A 21,520-nucleotide genomic window follows, 5' to 3' on the forward strand; every position below is an offset into this window, starting at 1 on the left:
ATTTCTCTAGAGAGATTCTAACCCCTTTCTATCAGATCTAAGTTCTATTTATACATTGAACTAAGATCGTGGCTTACATCATCACTCTAGGTCGTGGAGGTCGTGTAGGTCATGGCCTAAGATCGTGGCCTGAGTTGACGCCACGTGGTAGTGGGTATGTTGGAAGTCGTGGAAATCCTGCATGGGTCCACTAACTCCTTGTTCGGTCGAAAACTGAGACCGAACTGCTTTGGTTGCCGATCTGAGAGTAGAGCTTGATGCCGACCTAAGAGCAGAGCTTGATTGGTTGGCTTTTGCCGAGCTGTAGGCTGAGGCCGAACTCTTACTGAGACCGAACTGCTTTGGTTGCCGATCTGAGAGCTTGGTGCCGACTTGAGAGCAGAGCTTGATTGGTTGGCTTTTACCGAGCTGTAGGCTGAGGCCGAACTCTTTGGTAATGCCGAACTCATACTCTTCCTTGGGCTTTGGGCTGATGGGCCGTCACTGCTGTTGGGCTTGTTTAGTCCGTACCCCATCACGCTCTTATCTCTCACGCAACACTCACCACTTCCACTTCCACTTCCACTTGTGATGCAATTGTTTCAACTTTGACGCTTCCCAGCCATGGCAATTCCGACCTCTCTCTCCCTTCTCCCCGTTTCCCTCTCTATTCATCCGAAGCCCTTTCTTCACAATCACAATCCTCCCACTCCCAATCGCATTAGGGCTCAATTTCAAAATGGGGCCAGCTTATCGCCCGGTGAAGATTTACCATCCGACTACGAGACCTGGATGCCCAAGCGCGATGCCAAGACTCGCCGCAGGGCAGGCATTCTGCTCCACCCGACGTCATTTCCCGGCCCTTTCGGCATCGGTGATCTCGGCCCCCAAGCCTTCCACTTCGTCGACTGGCTTCACCACGCCGGCTGCTCTGTTTGGCAGGTTCAATAGGAAACAACTTGATAGTCTTCTAAGTGTAAAAAGACTTGTTTTTTTATCAATGTTTTTGGTGTTGTAACAGGTTCTGCCTCTTGTTCCTCCCGGGAGGCGGGCTAATGAAGAGGGATCTCCATACTCAGGACAGGTTTCACAGTTTCATTAGAATATTAGTATTTGAAATTTTCACAATTGAAGGGGTATACATACTACAGAAAGATGACATTTTTCCGATTGTTCAAACTTCATTTAGCTCATGTTCTCACATTTTGTTATGCTCGTATTGTTTCAGGATGCTAATTGTGGCAATACACTTCTGATTTCCCTCGAGGAGCTTGTGAAAGATGGTCTACTGTCAAAGGAAGATCTACCCAAACCATTGTGAGAATTAAGTTATATCGGCCTTTTTTATACTCCGATTTTCTTCTGTAATTTTTGTCATAATTCTTGCAGAGATACAGATCGTGTAAATTACACAGCTGTGGCTGATGTCAAGGAGCCTTTGGTGGCTGAGGTAGAACATTGACTCTCATCTTTTTTAGCCAATGATATATTTGAATTTTTAAAATTAGTTATAAGGAGTACATAGTTATCTATGTTAGTTCAAGTGGATTTTGAATAAGGATTTCCTGAAAGTTGGTCCACCCATTCAGAACTTTGGGCAACAATGCAACAATTGAAATGCATAACTAGTCACAGATGTATATAGTTTAGATGAAAATGTTGAAGAAATTCATGATCTATTGATGAGTGAATCTTGTCTACATCGTTAATTGGACAATGCCAGTGATAGTTTATGAGTTTTCGGATTTCATATCTGATATGCCTGAGTGTTTAATCTACTTGAAGATGATGAATATTCCTTAATCCTTTCTCAAACAAAGTCAACTTTTGTTAGTAAAATTGAACTGAAATCAGCATCATGGCTGGTTTTCAATAATCAGCATCATTCCTTATTATCTTTTATAGCCATTCATTATCATAAGAGTACACCATTGTTTCCTTACATTGTAGGCTGCAAAGAGGCTTATATCAAGTGAGGGAGAGCTAAAGAATCAACTTAATGAATTCCGGAAAGATCCGAGTATTGCAGGTGAGAATAGTCACTCTAGTAAGGAGGTAATTAGAATATGCACCCACCACCTCTTCTATATTTCTTCATGGTTATGTTGCATGCTTATTACTTCAAGAGCCTTGACAAGTTGAAGACACTGGTCATGGTTGGATACAAGTGTCCTTCCTTAAATTAATGGATCTCTTATATCCACTTAAGAAAGGTCATGTTTATCATCTGGACATACATTTTGCTTAATCTTGTCCATCCATCCTCGGTTCAGATTTTTTTCATCTTACTAAATGTTAGAAAGATACATCGTTTTACTCTTTCAACATGCTGTAACTATCTAGTAAAAACACTCACTTGTCCTTATGTATGGTTTTTGTGTCTTGTTCCTGAGAGAGTCTCATTGCCCTAACGGTTGTGTGATTGTGCAGGTTGGCTTGAGGATGCAGCATACTTTGCTGCTGTGGATGATGCTATGAATACATCTAGTTGGTATGAGTGGCCTGAACCCTTAAAACACCGGCATGTGGCTGCTCTGGAAGAAATCTATCAAAGCAAAAAGGAGTTTGTAAGATCTCTTGACCCTTTGGCTCTTTTGGCATGCTTCTTTGCTTTTTTGAAATATGCTTCTCTTCTGCAGATAGACATTTTCATCGCTCAGCAATTCTTGTTCCAAAGGCAATGGCAGAAAGTCCGTGATTATGCTCAGATGAAAGGAATAAGTATAATGGGAGATATGCCCATATATGTAGGTTATCATAGTGCAGATGTATGGGCTAACAAGAAGCAATTTTTGCTGGTGAGATTACCCTTTATTGCCATGCTATATCTTATGATTCAGTGCTTCTATACCAACTTACCATCTATGGTTCCACCAGAATCGAAGTGGCTTTCCTCTTCTTGTTAGTGGTGTTCCTCCTGATGCTTTCAGCGAAACTGGTCAGCTTTGGAACAGGTCGATGCTCTTCTAGAGATTAATATACATAGAATTCTTATTATTTTAATCCTTTGCATGTAACTGTGAGTGAGTGCTCTGGTAACACCCCTGCTATTTTTTTATGCACAATACCATTACCAGCCATATTTGGTTAACTTGGGTAGTTGAATACTGCTTTTGATTTAAAACTCAATCAAACATTTTTGTGCTCTTACCCACTTGAAGTAATGTTTGTACACCCAAGCTATAATGACCGCAAATTGCTGATCAGAGTCTGTGATGAAAATGATCTTGTGTATGACTTTTAAGTATGTTTCATATTGGTGGAGTTGATAGCCTCAAGATACGATCTTCACTGAAAAATTGTCATCTAAGTTATTAAGGTTTCTAAATCCTGCAGCATTGCATGACTTTTACTGTAAAGTTATCTGAACTGGGATCTGATTTTATCTTATTCAACATTATCAATGTCAGTGGAAAACAAAAACACTTGAACTGTATATCAAAACTTGATAACTAAAGGTGAAGCATATCGTGTAATGACTTATTGACTGAACCCTTGTTTTGTTAAAAGCCCTTTATATGATTGGCAAGCTATGGAAAGAGATGGATTTTCATGGTGGACACGGCGTTTGAGACGGGCTCAGAATCTGTTTGATGAATTCCGGATTGATCACTTCAGAGGATTTTCTGGCTTTTGGGCTGTTCCTTCTGGTGAGATGACTACAATTGTAAAAAATTACATGATCCTATTGTTAAAACAAACAATAACATTTCATTACTTCTTTGTTCAGAAGCGAAAGTTGCTACAGTAGGCCGATGGAAGGTGAGATTCATCATTTCACTATTTTTCCAGCATCTTTGACTATCAATATATGGAAAATTAAATAATGTTTTGATTGACAGTAGGTTGGACCTGGAAAGTCTCTCTTTGACGCCATCTTCAGAGATGTTGGAGAGATCAATATTATAGCAGAAGACTTGGTATGTTTGACCAATAAGAAGTTAAAAGTATCATGGTTTTGATTAAAGTATCATGGAATTTCAAAAATTTATTTGAAAATTGAAATACGTATTTTGTCTCCCTTGAGAACTCAATTATTGCTAGCATTTCATCTTACCCTTGGTTCACATTTTGCGTGTATTTCTGCAGGGTGTGATTACTGAAGATGTGGTTGCGCTTAGGAGATCTATCGGAGCACCTGGCATGGCTGTTCTCCAGTTTGGTAATTTGTACTCTTCATTCTTATTTTCTATTTTATTTGTCAGCATGCCATAGGTTACCCCTGATTTATTTCTTGGTTTGGTTTGGTTTCTGTGGTTGGATTCCAGGCTTTGGAAGTGATGCTGAAAATCCCCATTTACCTCATAATCATGAAGAAAATCAAGTGGTGTACACTGGCACTCATGACAATGACACGGTAGCTTTATTTGTGATTCGAATCGCCCCATATCATCATAGCAATTGATTTACAAGTATTTGGTCTTTGCACTAGTTGACCGTTTTCTTTGGATAGAAGCCTTGATTTTTATTTCCAAGTTTCTAACACCAGGAGAGGTTTCTCTTTTTGAGGTCGGGGGAGGGGTGCTGGGGTTCTTTTTACGGTTGTGGGTAGCATTTCATGTTTCAGAATGGCCAAAAGATATTGTGTTTAAACAATTATTTCATGGAGTTTTTGTTTTACATTACATTTTTGTTTTCACTAATTTGTTATTTTCACAGATTCAAGGATGGTGGGATGTCTTGCCAGAAGAAGAGAAATCTAATGTGAGCAAATGGATGAATTCTGTCAACCAAAACTTTGAATGTGGAAAGTTGATAAAATAAGATCTTGTTCTTACATGCTTCTGTGATTTAGGTGGTCAAATATCTTGGTCATATAGTTGAAGAAGATGTCTCATGGGGGCTAATCAAGGCAGCACTTTCTTCGGTTTCACAAACTACCATTATACCAATGCAGGATATACTGAAATTGGGTAGTTCAGCTCGAATGAATACTCCAGCCACTCAGGTAAAGGATGCTTCATCATCATATGCCTGCATCTGTGTGATTACTCTTATGCTATCGTATTTTCAGTATACTTTCCTCAGAATTTACTACTAAAAACATGGACTATGAACAAATAGATAGAGATCTCATGGGCTAGGGTCAGAGAGACTGCTGTAAACTCTCTTAGCTTATAGAAGTGTGAATTTCGAGTGGAAAACTTTCCATTAATAGGGCTGTAAGGGGAAAATTCGCATATACCGTACCCTTGTTTTGTTTCAGTATTAGGATGGTTCCTGTACCTTGAAGGAGGAATAGAAATTGGTTTACGGGAAATGTTGCATCACTCAGAGGAGCAGCTTAACTCGACAAGGGAAAATAGGAATGAAATCAACAATTGAGGGTCATACATTACCTTTGAGACACGCATGAATGATATGACTTCGTTTTCAATGTGCAGTTTGGAAACTGGAGTTGGAGGGTACCACAGTCCACGAGCTTTGATAGCATGTCGTCTGAAGCAGAGAGACTTAGAGAGATGCTTTTGTTGTACGGGCGGATGTAAAAATTGAAGACAGGTAAGCATTTCATAGTTCACCTTACAATGCAAGGAAATCATAATCCGGTAATTGTTAGTACCTTCTCAGAATTCTTTCATCCGGCCTGCTTTTCGTGTCTTTCGTTCCAGGGGGTTGCGGATTCTATATCTGCCACAACAGCTTCAAAACTAGCGAAAGTCAGTAAACTCCTCTGCCGTGACGACATAATTTATCATAAAAGAAGCCCGTTGAGCCAGGTATGTCGTTATTCAGGCCCTTGGCACACAAAAATATGGAAGCTAAAACTGTTTCTACAAGTTTTCTGTAGAATGTAACTCGTGTAATCACATCTTTGTTTAATTAAATTTCTTGCCTCAGCAGATCGGATGGTTTAATTATCATGCAACTAAAGTATACTCTCAAATCAAAATATTATGCAATCTTTACTATTGAGTTTTTCTAAAATCTGACCTCTTATCAATGAAAGTATGAATGTAATCTTAAAATCATAAATGTCTATTTGTATTTATTTGGTTGTAAAATAGGTGCTGTGTGGTATAAATATCACATACTACAATACAACAAAGGTGGCCGATCTCTATTACATAATCAATCATAATACCAACCATAACAACTTAAATTATAGGAAATTACTTTCTCTATTTTTTTCTTTTTCCCCAAAATCATTTATTCCTTTTCTTCCTCTAGTTTTTTTTTCTTCAGAATTTCTTCCAAGTAACGAACTTTATCATCTTCCTGTGCAAGTAATGTTAAGGGTATATACTTAAAAACATATTTTATGTTGCATTTGTCTTATAAACCTAATTTTCTGTAATTTTGGAAAGATTTATTTATCACATGATTTGTCATTTATACTCATTTATTATTTATTTTGTCCTAACTAAAATGACACAGTTTTCTTTTTAATTTGTTCCAAATATAATAATATATTTTTATTTTTGAAAACAACAAAATAACTGTCTTTCTAATTATTTTACTATCTTTTTCTCTCCATATAATACTTATATCCATTTTTTCTCTCCAATTAACATATTAATCAACAATTTTTAAAATCATTATGATTACAAAAAATCTTTTGGTGAGTACCTTGTAGAAGTATAAGTCATTCGTAAATTCTTCCATAGAAGAATGCATATTCTGCAATTGCTCAATATCATGAGTGTTTTTAATAATTTCTATCCAATCTTCAAATTTCTGGGTACTCAAATATGCAAATCCACCAAATAAAGTAGTATCAGCTTAAAAAGGGTCGGTTAATTAGGTGAAATTTTAGAAGGACTCCAGAGTCGAAAATCAAATTATTCAACTCTAGCCACAAGCAATCGTCAAAGCCCTAGATAAATTACAACATTTCGATTACACCATCAAACATACAACAAGAAATGGAGCACCCTATCGCGAATCACGCCTTGACGCAACAGTTAAAGTAGCTGAAGATGCTCCGCCTCGCCTGCACCACACAACAATATCAGCAAGCTACCTATGCAAAATGCATACCATGACACTCGAAGAAGACGAATGACTATAACAAGAAGTCACACTTCTGATGAATTAAAACGAGATTCATGACTTATTTCCAACTACACAAATATAGAATGTCACTTCCCATTTCTGGCTAAATGTTCCGTATTTACACATCAAGGGACCCGTTACCATCTAATTCGACCTACATTATTTCAATTCTATATCAATACGACACCACCACGGACCACCACACGATCTCAAGATATTGAATCATTTGTGGACCTAAGCAAAAGAGATACCGTGTATCTTCTTCAACCCTTCTAAATACACACATCATGATATCGAATGGACCATTGACGCGTATATATTAAGAGCTGAAGCATACCGTTGGGGAGTTGTTCTGATGATAGTCGTGATGATCATTGTGAGGAGCAGCGGTGGTGTCCCTTGTGGTCGAAGGGATTAGTTCTTCCTCGTTGCCAAGACTAGCTCTTGAAGGATCCATCTTGTTTTGCTTCCTCATCTCCCTTATTTTCGAGAAATCCATGGAATAGTCAGGTAATGGTCCCTTTTGGTCCCAGTCCCCAAACTGTGGGACGGATAGCCATGGCGCATTCCTCTACACAATCACCAAAAAGCTTGTGATCAGGAAACAATCAAAAGCCAATTTTCGTTTCATTATTTCTAGCATTGACAATCACAATCTCATCTAATTGCATCTACAAGATATTATTGTTGATTTCGCAATCAATTTTTTTTACCATGTTCGTACAATACAATGACTACAAGATACACCTGTTAATCTCTATAATTGACTCCTGCCTTTCTTAAGCATGTGCTATTGATCTTGATGAAGACAGCTCATGAAATAGAGTTTTATCCTTATTTGCAGAAAACTAAAGCATCATCACTATTTCAATGGAGACAAATCAAAATGACAGATAAGCATAACATGAACATTCACAACCAGGACTCTTCTATCCAAAATAAAAAAATAGCTAGAAATACAAAACAAAACAGTTATATATTTTTAAATTCTTGACTTATTCCTATCCTTTTACCCTGACTTCATCAAGAATAATACTACCAAAGAAAAATCAACAAATTGATTTTCATCACTTCAGCTGAAACACAAGGCCTTTATTTTGAAAGCATTATTTCAACTATATATCTCAGTTTAATTCACTATTTAAAAAATCTATAAAATTCAAGTATTTGCAAAGAATAATTAAAATAAGGAAAAGTATTATCATAAATCTATAGAGCTGTGCATGCAACAACTGCAAATCAACAATCAGGTAACGACAAACAAGGAAAAGTTAAATGAAAGCAAAAAATCTCAGTTCTAATTCAGATTCCCATAAACATCAGCCACAATCAGATCTTCAGAAACATTGAAACACCATAATTTTGATTTAGCACAACAAAAAACACACTTGAATTGCACAATTGAGGAAAGAAATTAGCAATCTGTATAGCTGAAAAGGCTTTGGAAATCCACATACCTCCTTGCGATCTTCCATCTGATAAAACAAAACAATTCCACTAAAGATAATTTTTTCGGAAAAACAATTGCGGCTGGAAACCAGTAGAGAATTTTTTCTGGAAATGAAAATAAAAGAGCCTAAGAATGAGTGGAATTGTGGTGGGATGAAGAGAAATGCGTCTGCCTTTTATTTCAGCAAAGGAAGTGCGAAGTGTGTGTGTCTGGGAAAATTAATTGAATATTATTATAATATGAGATAATTGTTGTAGGATAATTACAAAATGGCCCCTGGTATTTAACACGGTTTTGGCTGCTCTTTACCTTTTCTGGTATTCTAAATGCTTAGCTGTGATTGTGTATGTAGCTGTCTTTTACCTTGATTTGGATTTCGAATGAATAACAATCACAACATTTATTACTTCACGCGTATGCTTTACAACTCAGATATGGGTATAACCACACTTTCACTTAAAATTTGGTTTTGTGGTTGGTCATGTGCTTGCTACTTCATTTATTAATGGCTGCAGATTTTTTTCAAAAACATACTTCATCTTTCCCCTCCTTAATTGGTACCGATGAATTAGCAAAAAATTTAAAAATATAGTATAAAATGGGTGGAAAATATTAGTGGAACATGAGTCTTACTTTTACATATCAATTTTATTATAAATTGTGAGTGGAATGTGGGGTGAATTACCGAAAGTAGTAAAAAGTAAGAATATCAATTAATTGATGACATAAAAAAAGGAAATTGGTGTCGATTAATAGGGGGAAGAGAGAGTATTATGTCATCATTCTAGAAAAATTAGTATTGTTATTTTATACTCCCACTGTCCCACAATAGAAGTCATATTTGATTATAGCACGTTTTTAAGAAATATAAAGAAAAGTGAGTTGAATACGTTACCGGTATATAAGTCTCACTTATATATATTAGTTTTATATTTCCTTTGCCCCACCACAAGTGATCAATTTCCTTTTTTAGCTAAAAACAAAACTTCAACCATCTACTACTTTATTCTCTCTTTCTTACTTTATTTTCTCTTTATCTCTCTTATTTTTTCCTCTCTCATACTTAACTCTCTCCACTTTAACTCAATATATATCATTTTCTTAATTCTCATGTCCAAAATAAATCCATTACTTGTAGTGGGATGGAGGGAGTAATAAAGTGTGAATGGAATAAGTTGGTGGAAATTGTGGCATACTTACCATTTATGGTAAAAGTAAAATATGACTCTTATTGTGGGACGAACCGAAATGGCAAAATAGGACTCTTATTTTGGGACGGGGGGAGTAGAAACGTAGCTTCTTCTATGACATGTCTACTGATGATAATCTTAGCATTACCGAACTCCTAACTGATAACCCAGTACAAACATTTCAATGCCCGAGCCTCCAACTTGCATTGCTTCACAAGTACAAAGGCTTTACAGCCAAAAGTCCTCAAATTTGAATAGCTTCCATGTCTCCAAACCATATGTAATCAGGAGTATCTCCATCACTACTAGATGAAGAACATTTGTTCAATAGCTTCACGGCAGTAGATGCTGCTTCTGCCCAGAACCTCTTCTCCATCCCGAATGCCACAAGCAAGCATATCACCATTTCCGAAATCGTTCTATTTACCTTTTTTGCCACCCCATTTTATAGAGGGTTCGTAGGTACAGTGCGATGCCTATTGATACCTTTAGATTTACAATACTCATCAAACTCCTTTGATAAATACTCCATAGATTTAACTCTCATTGTGGATTTCGATCATATCTGTGATTAGTTGCAGGATCCTGACCTGTTGTTCTTCGATGATCATATTGTTGGAATCGTATTTGGTCAAATGACTTTGACTAATAATAAATGTTACAAGACATTTAATTTTGTGAAATTAAATGCAATAGCGACGATCTACGTTCCGAGTAGATGACCTTAATATATTCATTTTCTTAAATCCGATTCCCGGTGAGTGAGAAATAATATATTAAAGTTGGTTACAATAAAGCTAAAAATGAGCTACGAGAAAAACTAAGGGATTGATTAACTAAGTGTTAATTATCCCACATCGGGGATGATAAACTTCTTTGATAAAGTATTTAATAAGATGAATTATTATGTGTAATAATTATCGTGGAATAAGATGAGTGACAGAGCCCACACGCGCGCGCATGCGTGCGCCACCGCTCGCTCGCAAGCCGCGCACCGTGCACCGTGTCCATGCACCAGGTGTCGTGTGTCGTGTGCCTTGTACCTTGTGCCTTGGCAATTGGTCTTTGGGTGGTCTGTGGGCTGTTCTTTGGAGTTGGTCGTTGAGCGTGGTTCAAGTCCCGCCTATTCTTTTTAGACCACCCCAAACTCCACGCTATCCCCGACGGGTCCTGGTCCACGGCATGTTCCCGCTGGACCCCGACGCATAACGAGAGACAAAAGGTCCCCGCTGGACCCCAACGCATAACGAGAGACAAAAGGTCCCCGCTGGACCCCGATGCATAACGGGAGACAAAAGGTCCCCGATGGACCCCGACGGTCCATGGTGTATCGCGTCGTGTAGCGTGTCCAGGTGCGTCGTGTCTTTTCAGCTCCCAATGGCAAGTGCACCAGTCAGTAACCCCCGGCGGTTACAGTCAAGCCATCATGGCACACATAATGGTTGTTGACTCCATGAAAGCCCAATGGGTGGACTTGGCCTATAAATAGACAATCACTCCATGCATTGCATACGATTGAACACACAATAAACTCATATCATTTGCATAGCTCTCCCCCTCTCTGCATAATCTTCCCGTCGAAGCTCTGCCCTCGCCTTACTCCCGTTCGCCGGAGCTCTGCTGCTAGCGGTGCTGCTACTTCAGAGATGAAGTCGTTTTATCTTTGGGGACGACACGCCAAACCGTGAGCATTACCGGTGCGTATCTCGTCTTGCGGAAAGAGGACTCCTCGACTCGGCTTACATCTTTACAGTTTATAGTTTCTAATTTGTTATTTTAATTCAGTTTATTTCCGTTTAATTTCTCCATTCTTCATTGGGTTGTATTACACCCGGTTAGTGTATCTTTGTATCATAGTCATTTTTTCAACCAACAATCGCAAGACGAGATATACTTGCCGTTGAAGAAGGAGTTTGGACTTTAAATTGAATCTAAAACTTTCGAAACTAATACCTTAGTATGGAGATGGATCACGTTGCTACGTTCGCCGTCGCCACTTTCCCTGGCTCCAACACCGACGTGCCCATTGTTCCCCATCGGGTCCCCGCCATGACCACGACTCCCATCGAGTCCACATCATTACCTATGACTACCCATAACACCATGAGAAATTACTAACCCGTTTGGGTTGATTGGTGCAAACACCTTTGGTGGCACCGATGGTTCCATAAGATCCTTGATAGGATCGATTGTTGGACCTTTCAAGGTCAACACGGGTGTTGGGGCCTTCGGGACCAACACGAAGAATAACGGTTCCACTTTTTGTGGTTCCGCGAGATCCTCCAATGGATCGTGCGTTGGGGCCTTCGGGACCAACACGAAGAATAACGGTTCCACTTTTTGTGGTTCCGCGAGATCCTCCAATGGATCGTGCGTTGGGGCCTTCGGGGCCAACACGCAAATTGACGGTACCACTGTTAGTGGTTCCTTGAGATCCTCTGACGGATCAAGTATTGATGCATTCGGAATCAACACGTGTGTTGGGACCTTAGGGGCCAACACGAGAACTGAGGTTCCACTTTTAGTGGCTCCATAGAATCCTCTAATGGATTGAGTGGCCGAGTCCAACAAGAGAGTTGATGCCTTTGGGATCAACACGACTGATTCCAATGTAGGGGAGATCCCTCGTGAATGTGAATGGTCGGTAAGTCCTATGGGACGTCTTACGTCGTTCCCATGGATAAGGTCGTTGGGCGTGTCCCATTGATCTCAAGGGACGTCTCCCGTTCGTCGGGAGACATGAGAAGCGTTTTGCTCCCGTCCGTGCCTTAGAAAATGTTCGAAGACATTTGGCACACATTGGTCCCAAGGGACGTCTCCCGTTCGTCGGGAGACATGACGGACATTCGACTCCCGTCCGTGGCATGGGAAATATCTGGAGACATTTCTCACCCGTTCGTTCCTTCAAAACGACGGGAGACATTTCACTCCCGTTAGTGCCTTAGAATATTTCAGGAGACGTATGGCACACATCTGTGCTGTGGGAAATGTCGGGAGAAAATTTTGCACCCGTTGGTCACCTGTTCGTCGGGAGACATGGGCTCCCATCTGTGCCTTGGGAAATGTCAATAGACGTTTTGCACCCTTACATCCAATGTGAGATATCAGGAGAAATTTTGCACACGTCTGTCTCTTAGGAGATGTTGGGAGCAAATTTTGCACCCGTTAGTCTCTCGTTCATCGGGTGACATGGGGAGACATTTGGCTCCCGTTCAGATGTCGGGAGAAAGATGAAGCCACCAACCAAGAAGCTTGGTGGAGCCAAATTTATCAAACATGCCAAAGGCAACATAGCCGCCGTGGTAACTGAAGAAGTCAACCACGTCGAGAACAAAGGTGGTTGGTATATCGACACGAGCGTCACTGCCCACGTGTGTGCCGATAGAAGTAAGTTCTACACTTACAAGACTGTTGAGGGGAGGAAGCTCAACATGGGGAACCAAGTCCAAATGTGTTGACTTTGGAGATGTGGTCCTCAAGATGACGTCCGATGTGACAATCACTCTAAGAAAATGCTACATGTCCCGGACATACGCAAGAACATAGTTTCTGGATCAATACTTGTAAATAGGGGTTTAAACTTGTATTTGAGTCTAAAAAGTTCTTTGTGTATAAGTTTGGAAAACCCATCTGAAAATGTTATGTAACCGATGGTTCTTTTTAAACTAAGTGTATCGGCTATTCGCCGTGTTGAAAAGCCATTGGCTAATAATGAAAATGCAAATACTTCCTCCTATTTGTAGCATTATAGATTAGGACACGTGAATCCAAATGCTATAAAAGTTTAGTAAACTTGGATTTACTAAAGACAAAAGAAGTCAATACCCAAAACAAATGTGAGACTTGTCTTGAGGCGAAAATGACTAGATTATCGTTTCATTCTATTGAACGAAACATAAAACCCCTTGAAAATTCACATTGATGTATGTGATTTAAAATTCGTGCAAACTAGAAGTGGTATAAAATGCTTTATCACGTTCATAGAAGATTGCACAAGATGTTCCTATCTTTATTTTTTAAGAAGTAAAGATGAAGCAATTGAAGTGTTCAAAAATTATAAGAACGAAGTCAGAAATCAACTTGGATTGTAAATCAAAATGATTCAAAGAGATAGAGGAGGCGAATACGTAGCCTCGTTTGAGAAATTATGCAACACAAGTGGTATAATTCTTCAAATGGTTGCACCATATTCACCACAATCTATTGGTGCTACAGAACGCAAGAAACTGAACTATTAAAGAGATTACAAATCGTTACTGATTAGTTCAGGGATGCCCAGAACATGTGGGGGGAAACTATTTTGACAGCCAACTTCATCCTAAACAAGATCCTACTAAAAAGTAAGGATGTTACTCTTTATGAGTTTTGGAAGAAAAGGAAGTCATCCTACAAATACCTCAAAGTTTGGGGGTGTTAGACAAAGGTGATGGTTCCTCTGCCGAAAGAAGTTACAATCGGTCCTAACACGGTTGATTGCATCTTTATTGGGTATGCACTTAATATGAGTGCTTATCGATTTGTTGTCTACAAGTCTGAAATACCGACTGCGACCGTAGGAATAACAATCGAGTCAAGAAATGTAGTATTTCTTGAAAAATATATTTCCTCGCAAATACAAGGAAAATGTTGCATCTAATTCTGAGATGAGAATTGAGGATGAAGCCACTAGTTCTTAATCAGCGGATGAAGAGCCAGAATCGTACAAGCAGACAAGGCCCGATCCAAACGATACAATACTAAGACGTGGTAGTAGGGTCAGTACACCAAAGACAGTTGGTCCTTACTATATTGCTTTTATGTTGGATGAAGAACTAACATCGATAAAAGTAACCTTTGCTGGCCCAGACAGGCTGCATTAAAGAGAAACTGTTCAAAGCGAAATTGATTCAATTTTGCTAAACCACACTTAGGTGTTGGTTGATCAACCTGAAGGTGCTAAACCTTTAGGATGCAAATGAGTTCTTAAAAGCAAGTTTAAGGTCGTTGGAACAGTTGATAAGTATAAATGGTGACTTAAGATGAAATTTATATGGAACAACCTGAAGGTTTTGTAGTACCTGGACAAGAGAGAAAGGTTTACAAACTAGTTAAGTACTTCTATGGATTGAAACGAGCGTCGTTGCTTGAAATTTGATAGTGTGATGTTATCAAATGAATTTAAAATCAATGATTGTGACAAATGTGTCTACATTAAGAACACTGACAATGAATACGTTATAGTGTGTCTCTACGTTGATGATATGTTAATCATGGGTAGTAACACCTAAGTGATTAACTGTACGAAAACCATGTTAAAGAGAAACTTTGACATGAAGGATATGGGTCTAGCCGATGTGATTTTTGGAATGAAAAATTCTAATTCAAAGGAATCATCTTGACACAATCTCATTATGTTGAGAAAGTACTAAAGAGATTCAACGCCTATGATGGCATGTCGGCAGAGACACCTATAGAGCTCAATGTTCACTTGAGCAAGAACAAGGGCGAGCCTGTTGCACAAGAAGATTATGCACAGGTCATTGGGTGCATTATGTATTTGACTAATTGCACTAGACATGATATTGCTTGCGCAATGAACAAGTTGAGCCGTTATACGAGCAATCCAAGCAAAGAGCATTGGAAAGCTCTTGTAAGAGTTTTGAGGTATCTCAAGTATACTCAAAATCATGGGCTACACTTTTCGAGATACCCCCGGTACTCGAAGGGTACTGCGATGCAAACTGGATATCTGATAACAAAGACTCACTTTCAACAAGTGGATATGTCTTTACTATTGGGGGTGGTGCTGTCTCGTGGAAATCCACGAAACAGACATGTATAGCCCGATCCACCATGGAATCTGAATTCATAGCTTTAGATAAAGCTGCGGAAGAAGCCGAATGGCTTAAAAACTTCATTGAAGATATTCCATGTTGGTTAAAGCCCGTGCCTCCAGTGTTAATTCACTGTGATAGCCAAGCCGCTATTGGGAGGGCAAACAGTGGCCTGTACAATGGTAAGTCTCGACACATCCGTCGACGACATAATACAGTGAGACATTTGATCACAACAGAGGTGATTACAATTGACTACGTGAAGTCATTGGATAATCTAGCGGATCCGCTAACCAAAGGGTTAAATCTTGATCAAATGAATAAATTGCTAGAGGGAATGTGTTTAAAATCCACAAACTAAAGAATTGTCATAGTGGTAACCCAACCATGATGACTGGAGATCCCAATAACTTGGTTCAATGGGAAAACTAAGCTATGAGAATTCGTGTGAACACTCATCTACATGTATTCCCTAAAGAGTAATAGAGTGTTGAAAAAACTTGTCTAGTGGTGAGGTTAACTCTATGAATTTTAATGATCCCTAAAGGATCTCGTTGAGATGAAGTTCTCAAAGAGACCGAGTATGGCAAGATACTTAACGAGGAATCATCTATGTAAGTGTGAAGTGGGGCCGCTTCAAACAATACACTTATGAATCCAAAGAGGTGTCCAAGGACTGAAATGGACACAAAACGTGAGAACGGATGAGGTTGAGGTGTTTAAGTGTTAACATCATTGTCTCGGTGCACGCCGTGGAGGAATAGTTCAAAGCATCGCGCTACTAGTCCGCTTGTGTATCCGATTGTGTTGACTATGGATGGTTCAAAGCCAAAAACTACCTATCATTATGCTTACATACCTCTTGAGGGTTGAGCTTGTGTCTGCATACATATGCATTTGACAATTTCCACTCATGTGGGGGATTGTTGGAATCGTGCTTGGTTAAATGACTTTGACTAATAATAAATGTTACAAGATATTTAATTTTGTGAAATTAAATGCAATAGCGACGATCTACGTTCCGAGTAGATGACCGTAGTATATTCATTTTCTCAAATCCGATTCCCGATAAGTGAGAAATAATATATTAAAGTTGTTCACAATAAAGCTAAAAATGAGCTATGAAAAAAACTAAGGGATTAATTATCTAAGTGTTAATTATCTCACATCGGGGATGATAAACTTCTTTGATGAAGTATTTAATAAGATGAATTATTATGTGTAATAATTATCGTGGAATAAGATGGGTGACAAAGCCCACGCGCGCGCACGCGCGTGCCGCCGCCGCCCGCCCGCGAGCCGCGCACCGCGCACCGTGCATCGTGTCCCGTGTCTCATGTCACGTGCACCGACGGTCCATGGTGTATCCCGTCGTGTAGCGTGTCCAGGTGCGCCGTGTCTCTTCAGCTCCCAATGGCTAGTGCACCCGTCAGTAACCCCCCACGGTTACAGTCAAGCTATCATGGCACACATAATGACTGTTGACTCCATCAATGCCCAATGGGTGGACTTGGCTTATAAATAAGCAGTCACTCCATGCATTGCATACGATTAAACACACAACAAACTCATATCATTTGCATAGCTCTCTCCCTCTCTGCATAATCTTCCCGTCGAAGCTATGCCCCCGCCTTACTCCCGTTTGCCAGAGCTCTACTGCTAGCGGTGCTACTACTTCAGAAACGAAGCCGTTTTATCTTTTGGGGACGACACGTCAAACCGTGAGCACTACCGGAGCATATCTCGTCTTGCGGAAATAGGACTCCTCGACCCTGCTTACATGTTTACGGTTTATAGTTTCTAATTTGTTATTTCAATTCAGTTTATTCCGTTTAATTTCTCCATTCTTCATTGGGTTGTATTACGCCCTGTTAGTGTATCTTTGTATCAGAGTCATTTTTTCAACCAACACATATCCCATGATAGGGCTTTCCTTGATCAGTTGTTGAAACTGACATGGGTTGTTGGAGGAGAAGATATGATGGAAACCACTTTGATTATGTTCATTTGAATTGAGAAGATCAGAAACATGCATATGGACATGGGAAGCTTGGAAGTATCAAAAGGATATGAGCTTCTAAAAGAATGATAGCTCAATTCGTATACACTGCTGCATTTTTATGTTCGGTTTAAATCTCTGTAGTTGTAAATTTCTCAAGGCACAAATATTGTCAAAAATATTAACACTACAAATAAGTAATACTCACCCACAACAAAAAAGAAAAAATGAAAGAGAGAAAAACCCTTAAACTTCACTTCAATTCTTCACTCTTGCTGGAATATAAGTGCCTCCTCAGCTACTATCCATTCGTCGTCACCAGATTTAACTTGAAACTCTGCACCTGCACAGTTCTAAAAAAGAGGAGACGAACGAGCTATTCATTTTATAGAGACTGCAAGCAACATAGACAAAACTATTGTTGCCAAAACACACCCCACATTATGGATATTGTAGCAATTGAACATTCTGTAACGTTACGTATTATATCGTCACTACCCTTTTACAGTTACTTTTATCTCAGTTGCACTTGTACGATATGAGGATACTCACCGTCGAACAAGTGTATACAAACACAGTCAACCAATCAAACTTTTCCAAAGGTATCCTCTGTTGATCATCGCTTCTCTCCAACAAGAAGGATATCAATGTCGGCATCAGCTGCATTTCGAAATGCCTTGCCCCACCACAGAGCTTGCAGGACCCGGGATTCCCTATCTCTCCAGAAGCCAATAAAGGTTTTCCAGCGTAGGAGTACCTAATGCAGAAAGACAAACATCAAGAGTAGGATGAAACAGAATTTGGCGGCTAACATGCCTTGGTTACTGAGATATGTGTGCATGGAATGTCAGGTCAGAGTCCAGCTTTAACAGAAGGTTTTACCTGAAGCATTGCTCTGGGTAGGCATCCATTCTTTTCATGAACTTGAGGTAAGTTCTATCAGCGTTTAATGCTGTATCATATTCATATTTCTCCTCTCCGTAAGTTTCTCCATCAGAGTCATCTTTACGAATTTTCTCATACTCTTCAATGGAGATTTGGAGCTTAGAACTTTCGGAAATAGCTTTTTTGGATAGCTTCTCTTCTTGAGCATACGTGTAGAAGCACGGCAAAACTGTAATTAAGCGACGTAATCATACAATTAGTAAATTTATAGGAGGTGGGGAATGGGGATACAATACCATTTGGTAACAGTGGAGAAAGCTGGAAATTATTCACTAACATAGTCTCTCATCCACAACTCTACTACAAAATATATGCCACATTATACATGAATAATTTTGAAGTACTATAATCTACTAAGAGGCTAGATTATGCTAAATCAAATTCTTAAGTTTATAACTATCACACTTTAGATAAAAAGAGAATCACATCAGTTAGATACATAATAGAGGTTAATGGAGTTCAAATTCATAAACAAGGATGCCTTAACAAAATGATGAAGCTCACCTGGAATACTACTATCAATAGACCTAGTTGATTGACCAGTGGACATATATTCTTTCCTGGACTTAGCGACGTTATTCTGATTTTTGTCAGTAGAATTTAAACTAGCGGCTTCCGAAAGTTCCCTACTCAACTCCTCTATGTCTATGTCATCATCCTCTCCTCCAACGTCAAACGAACACAGGTCGTCCAGCCAATTAGTTTTTGAACAACAAGAAGAAGATTTAGGTGATTCATCCCCTTTGTTGCTTAACATTTTCTGTACTCGAAGTGCTTTCCAGCTGCAACAGTCAAAATAGTGATAATATCAAATACTCACTCCGTCTCATAGAAATAGGCCGAATTTCCTTTTTCGTCCGTCCTATACAAATAGTCCATATCGATTTATAGCAACTTTTTCTCCTTTGCTTTTATTTTATCATTTATGGGACCCACTATCCACTACATTATTTCAATTACTTTTTCTCCTTCTCTGTTACTTTACCAATCAGGCATTAAAATCTGTGTCATCCTCAATTAGCCTATTTCTATGGGACGGAGGGAGCATTAAAATTGACAGGTATATGGTGGTCTACCACTTGATCTGTCGTCTATGCAATGCGCGTATAGTTTAAACAAAATTTTGGAAAAAGGACCTTACATGGGGCTCTCACATCTTGGAACCATACAGAAAAATACAAAGATTAGTCGCTCATCTATTGTCAAAGACGCACTCGAAACAGGAGCATAGACCTGGAAATAAAAACATTAAAAAACAAGAGAAGCAATTTTAGTGTTCACAAATCTGATAACTGGAAACGCCAAGGACTCATGATCTAAACCTGGGCAACGAGAGAAAGATTGCTCCTACACGTATCGCACTTAAGCAGATCCGGCTTCTCATCAAAAAGTGGAATAGGAAAATCCTGATCAACGGTATAGCAAACCAAAATTCAGGAAGCAGCACATTTTGAAAGTAAGAAATATAATTCTCAAACAAGATTTGAGTTATATACAGGAATGCCTCCGATTTTCGTAGTATATATATCAGCTTCTTCGTAGTTACTCTCAGCCCATGGCCCAGGCATGCCTAAAATGACTCCATCCATGTTTGTTTCTGGATCAATATTTGCCAGAACATTCAATAGTTCAACAACAGACTGAAAATTGTATAATGAATAATAATGCACAGCATCTCAGCTCCACTCTGGAACATCAAACTTCAATTTATGACAAAATTACAAACTGATTTTATTGAAGAACCCTAATTCTAAGCATTTTAGCACTCCACAGTTACTGATATCTCAGACAATCAACTCAATTTCAAATATATAACAAGAAGTGATTGGTAAAGAACAGATAACATTCATCTGGCAGGGCGCTAAATTCAAAAAATAATGGAACAGAAAAAGAAATGAACAAGTAAAGCCAGCAACCAGACATCTCTCTCTACTTAATTCAAACGAAAAAAATGCTCGACAAACCTCAATTACAAAGCTAAGAAGGAACTCGGAATATTTTAACGCTCACAGTAGCTTCTTGAATAAACAAAGGAGTCGTCAAGTTGTTGAGCGTGGTGGGTAGTGGCGGCGAAGCAGACGTCGGGTGGAACGGTGGCGGCGCGATAGGGGAGAAATAAATTTTGCGGTGAAGTTTTGGAGAGTTCGCGAAAATTTAATTTTAATATTTTAATTTACACCAATTTTCTTTTTGTTTTCTTTTAGAGCATCTCCAATGCCGGCGTCAAAATCGCGACGCCGATTTTTCACCGACGCCGGTTCTGACGCCGAACCATTGGAACCGGCGTCGGCGAAATCGGCGTCAAAATCGGCGTGGCCATGCCGATTCGCGCGATGACGCCGGTTCCGATGCCGATCCTCACGGAGCCATTGTGGGTCCCGGATCGGCGTCAAACTGGCGTCAGATTTTATTTTTTATTTTTTTTTTCTGGGCGACAGTGAAGAAGCGCTCGGCGACGACGGAGACGAGGACGGCGGCGAGCAGTGATTTTGTTTTACTTTTTTAAATTAATGTACTTTTTAATTTTTGTACTTTTTTTAAAATTATTGTACTTTTTTTTAAAAATTAATGTACTTTTTAAGTTTTAATATTATTATTCGAATTTTCCGTATTTGTCTCGTAAATTAAATTCCGTATGTTGATACGAGTGTAAATTAAATTATATAATTGTTATTAGTGATGTGGATAGGTAGTGTGAAGGCTATGTGAAGGCTATTTGATGTCCAGTTGATGTGGCAAGCTGATGTGGCAAGAGAATTGTAGTGCTGATGATGTGGCAGTGTGAAGGCTATGTGAGGGCTATTTGACGTCCAGTCTTACTGGAGATGCTCTTATTGTATCCACACATCCTTATCTTTTACTCCGTGTTAAAAAATAGAAACATTTAAAAAGGCATGAATTTTAATGCATAATTGGTAAAATAAATAAAAAAATTAGTAAAGTAAGAGAGATAAAAAGAATAATGAGTAAAATAAGAGAGAAAGAGAAAAAATAGTGAAAGTATAGTTAGTGGATTGTGGGATCCATGTCCTAAAATAGAAAGATTCTAAAGTTTGTATTTAGGAACGACCAAAATGGAAATAGTTATTATTTTTAAGAAGTGGATGGAGTACTAAGAGTATCCACAATGAATGCCCCGTTAGGCACC

The 21,520-nt window shown here is 39.1% G+C and overlaps 2 protein-coding genes across 2 annotated transcripts; one reads left to right on the top strand and one right to left on the bottom strand.

Annotated features, from left to right (window-relative positions):
* Positions 1-548: 548 nt before the first annotated feature.
* Positions 549-5,822, top strand: LOC121765242 (4-alpha-glucanotransferase, chloroplastic/amyloplastic-like). Its single transcript, XM_042161310.1, has 17 exons — positions 549-921; positions 1,001-1,063; positions 1,208-1,296; positions 1,369-1,429; positions 1,930-2,008; positions 2,410-2,546; positions 2,619-2,777; positions 2,857-2,933; positions 3,490-3,629; positions 3,710-3,741; positions 3,825-3,899; positions 4,069-4,141; positions 4,248-4,336; positions 4,639-4,683; positions 4,775-4,927; positions 5,364-5,481; positions 5,592-5,822. Exons 1-16 carry the CDS (start codon positions 604-606, stop codon positions 5,466-5,468), a joined length of 1,695 nt encoding a protein of 564 aa, XP_042017244.1. The 5' UTR covers positions 549-603; the 3' UTR covers positions 5,469-5,481; positions 5,592-5,822.
* An 11,663-nt stretch (positions 5,823-17,485) lies between these two features.
* LOC121765831 (programmed cell death protein 2-like) lies at positions 17,486-20,513 on the bottom strand. Its single transcript, XM_042162086.1, has 8 exons — positions 20,337-20,513; positions 19,869-19,969; positions 19,695-19,778; positions 19,514-19,605; positions 18,877-19,154; positions 18,310-18,541; positions 17,980-18,184; positions 17,486-17,780 (listed from the first exon to the last, which is right to left on the bottom strand). The coding sequence occupies exons 2-8, from the start codon at positions 19,959-19,961 to the stop codon at positions 17,694-17,696; spliced, it is 1,071 nt and encodes a 356-aa protein (XP_042018020.1). The 5' UTR covers positions 19,962-19,969; positions 20,337-20,513; the 3' UTR covers positions 17,486-17,693.
* Positions 20,514-21,520: the final 1,007 nt, after the last annotated feature.

The sequence above is a fragment of the Salvia splendens genome, chromosome 14 (genome assembly GCF_004379255.2).
Source record: "Salvia splendens isolate huo1 chromosome 14, SspV2, whole genome shotgun sequence".
NCBI lineage: Eukaryota > Viridiplantae > Streptophyta > Magnoliopsida > Lamiales > Lamiaceae > Salvia > Salvia splendens.

Bases quoted from the DNA above. Each gene is read 5' to 3' on its own strand.
- LOC121765242 (XM_042161310.1), top strand. From the start codon at position 604: ATGGCAATTCCGACCTCTCTCTCCCTTCTCCCCGTTTCCCTCTCTATT. The intron at 3,742-3,824 runs GTGAGATTCATC...GATTGACAGTAG, and splicing joins CTACAGTAGGCCGATGGAAG to GTTGGACCTGGAAAGTCTCT. The intron at 3,900-4,068 runs GTATGTTTGACC...GTATTTCTGCAG, and splicing joins ATATTATAGCAGAAGACTTG to GGTGTGATTACTGAAGATGT.
- LOC121765831 (XM_042162086.1), bottom strand. From the start codon at position 19,961: ATGGATGGAGTCATTTTAGGCATGCCTGGGCCATGGGCTGAGAGTAAC. The intron at 19,779-19,868 runs GTATATAACTCA...ACCGTTGATCAG, and splicing joins CGAAAATCGGAGGCATTCCT to GATTTTCCTATTCCACTTTT. The intron at 19,155-19,513 runs GTAAGGTCCTTT...TGACTGTTGCAG, and splicing joins CCAAGATGTGAGAGCCCCAT to CTGGAAAGCACTTCGAGTAC.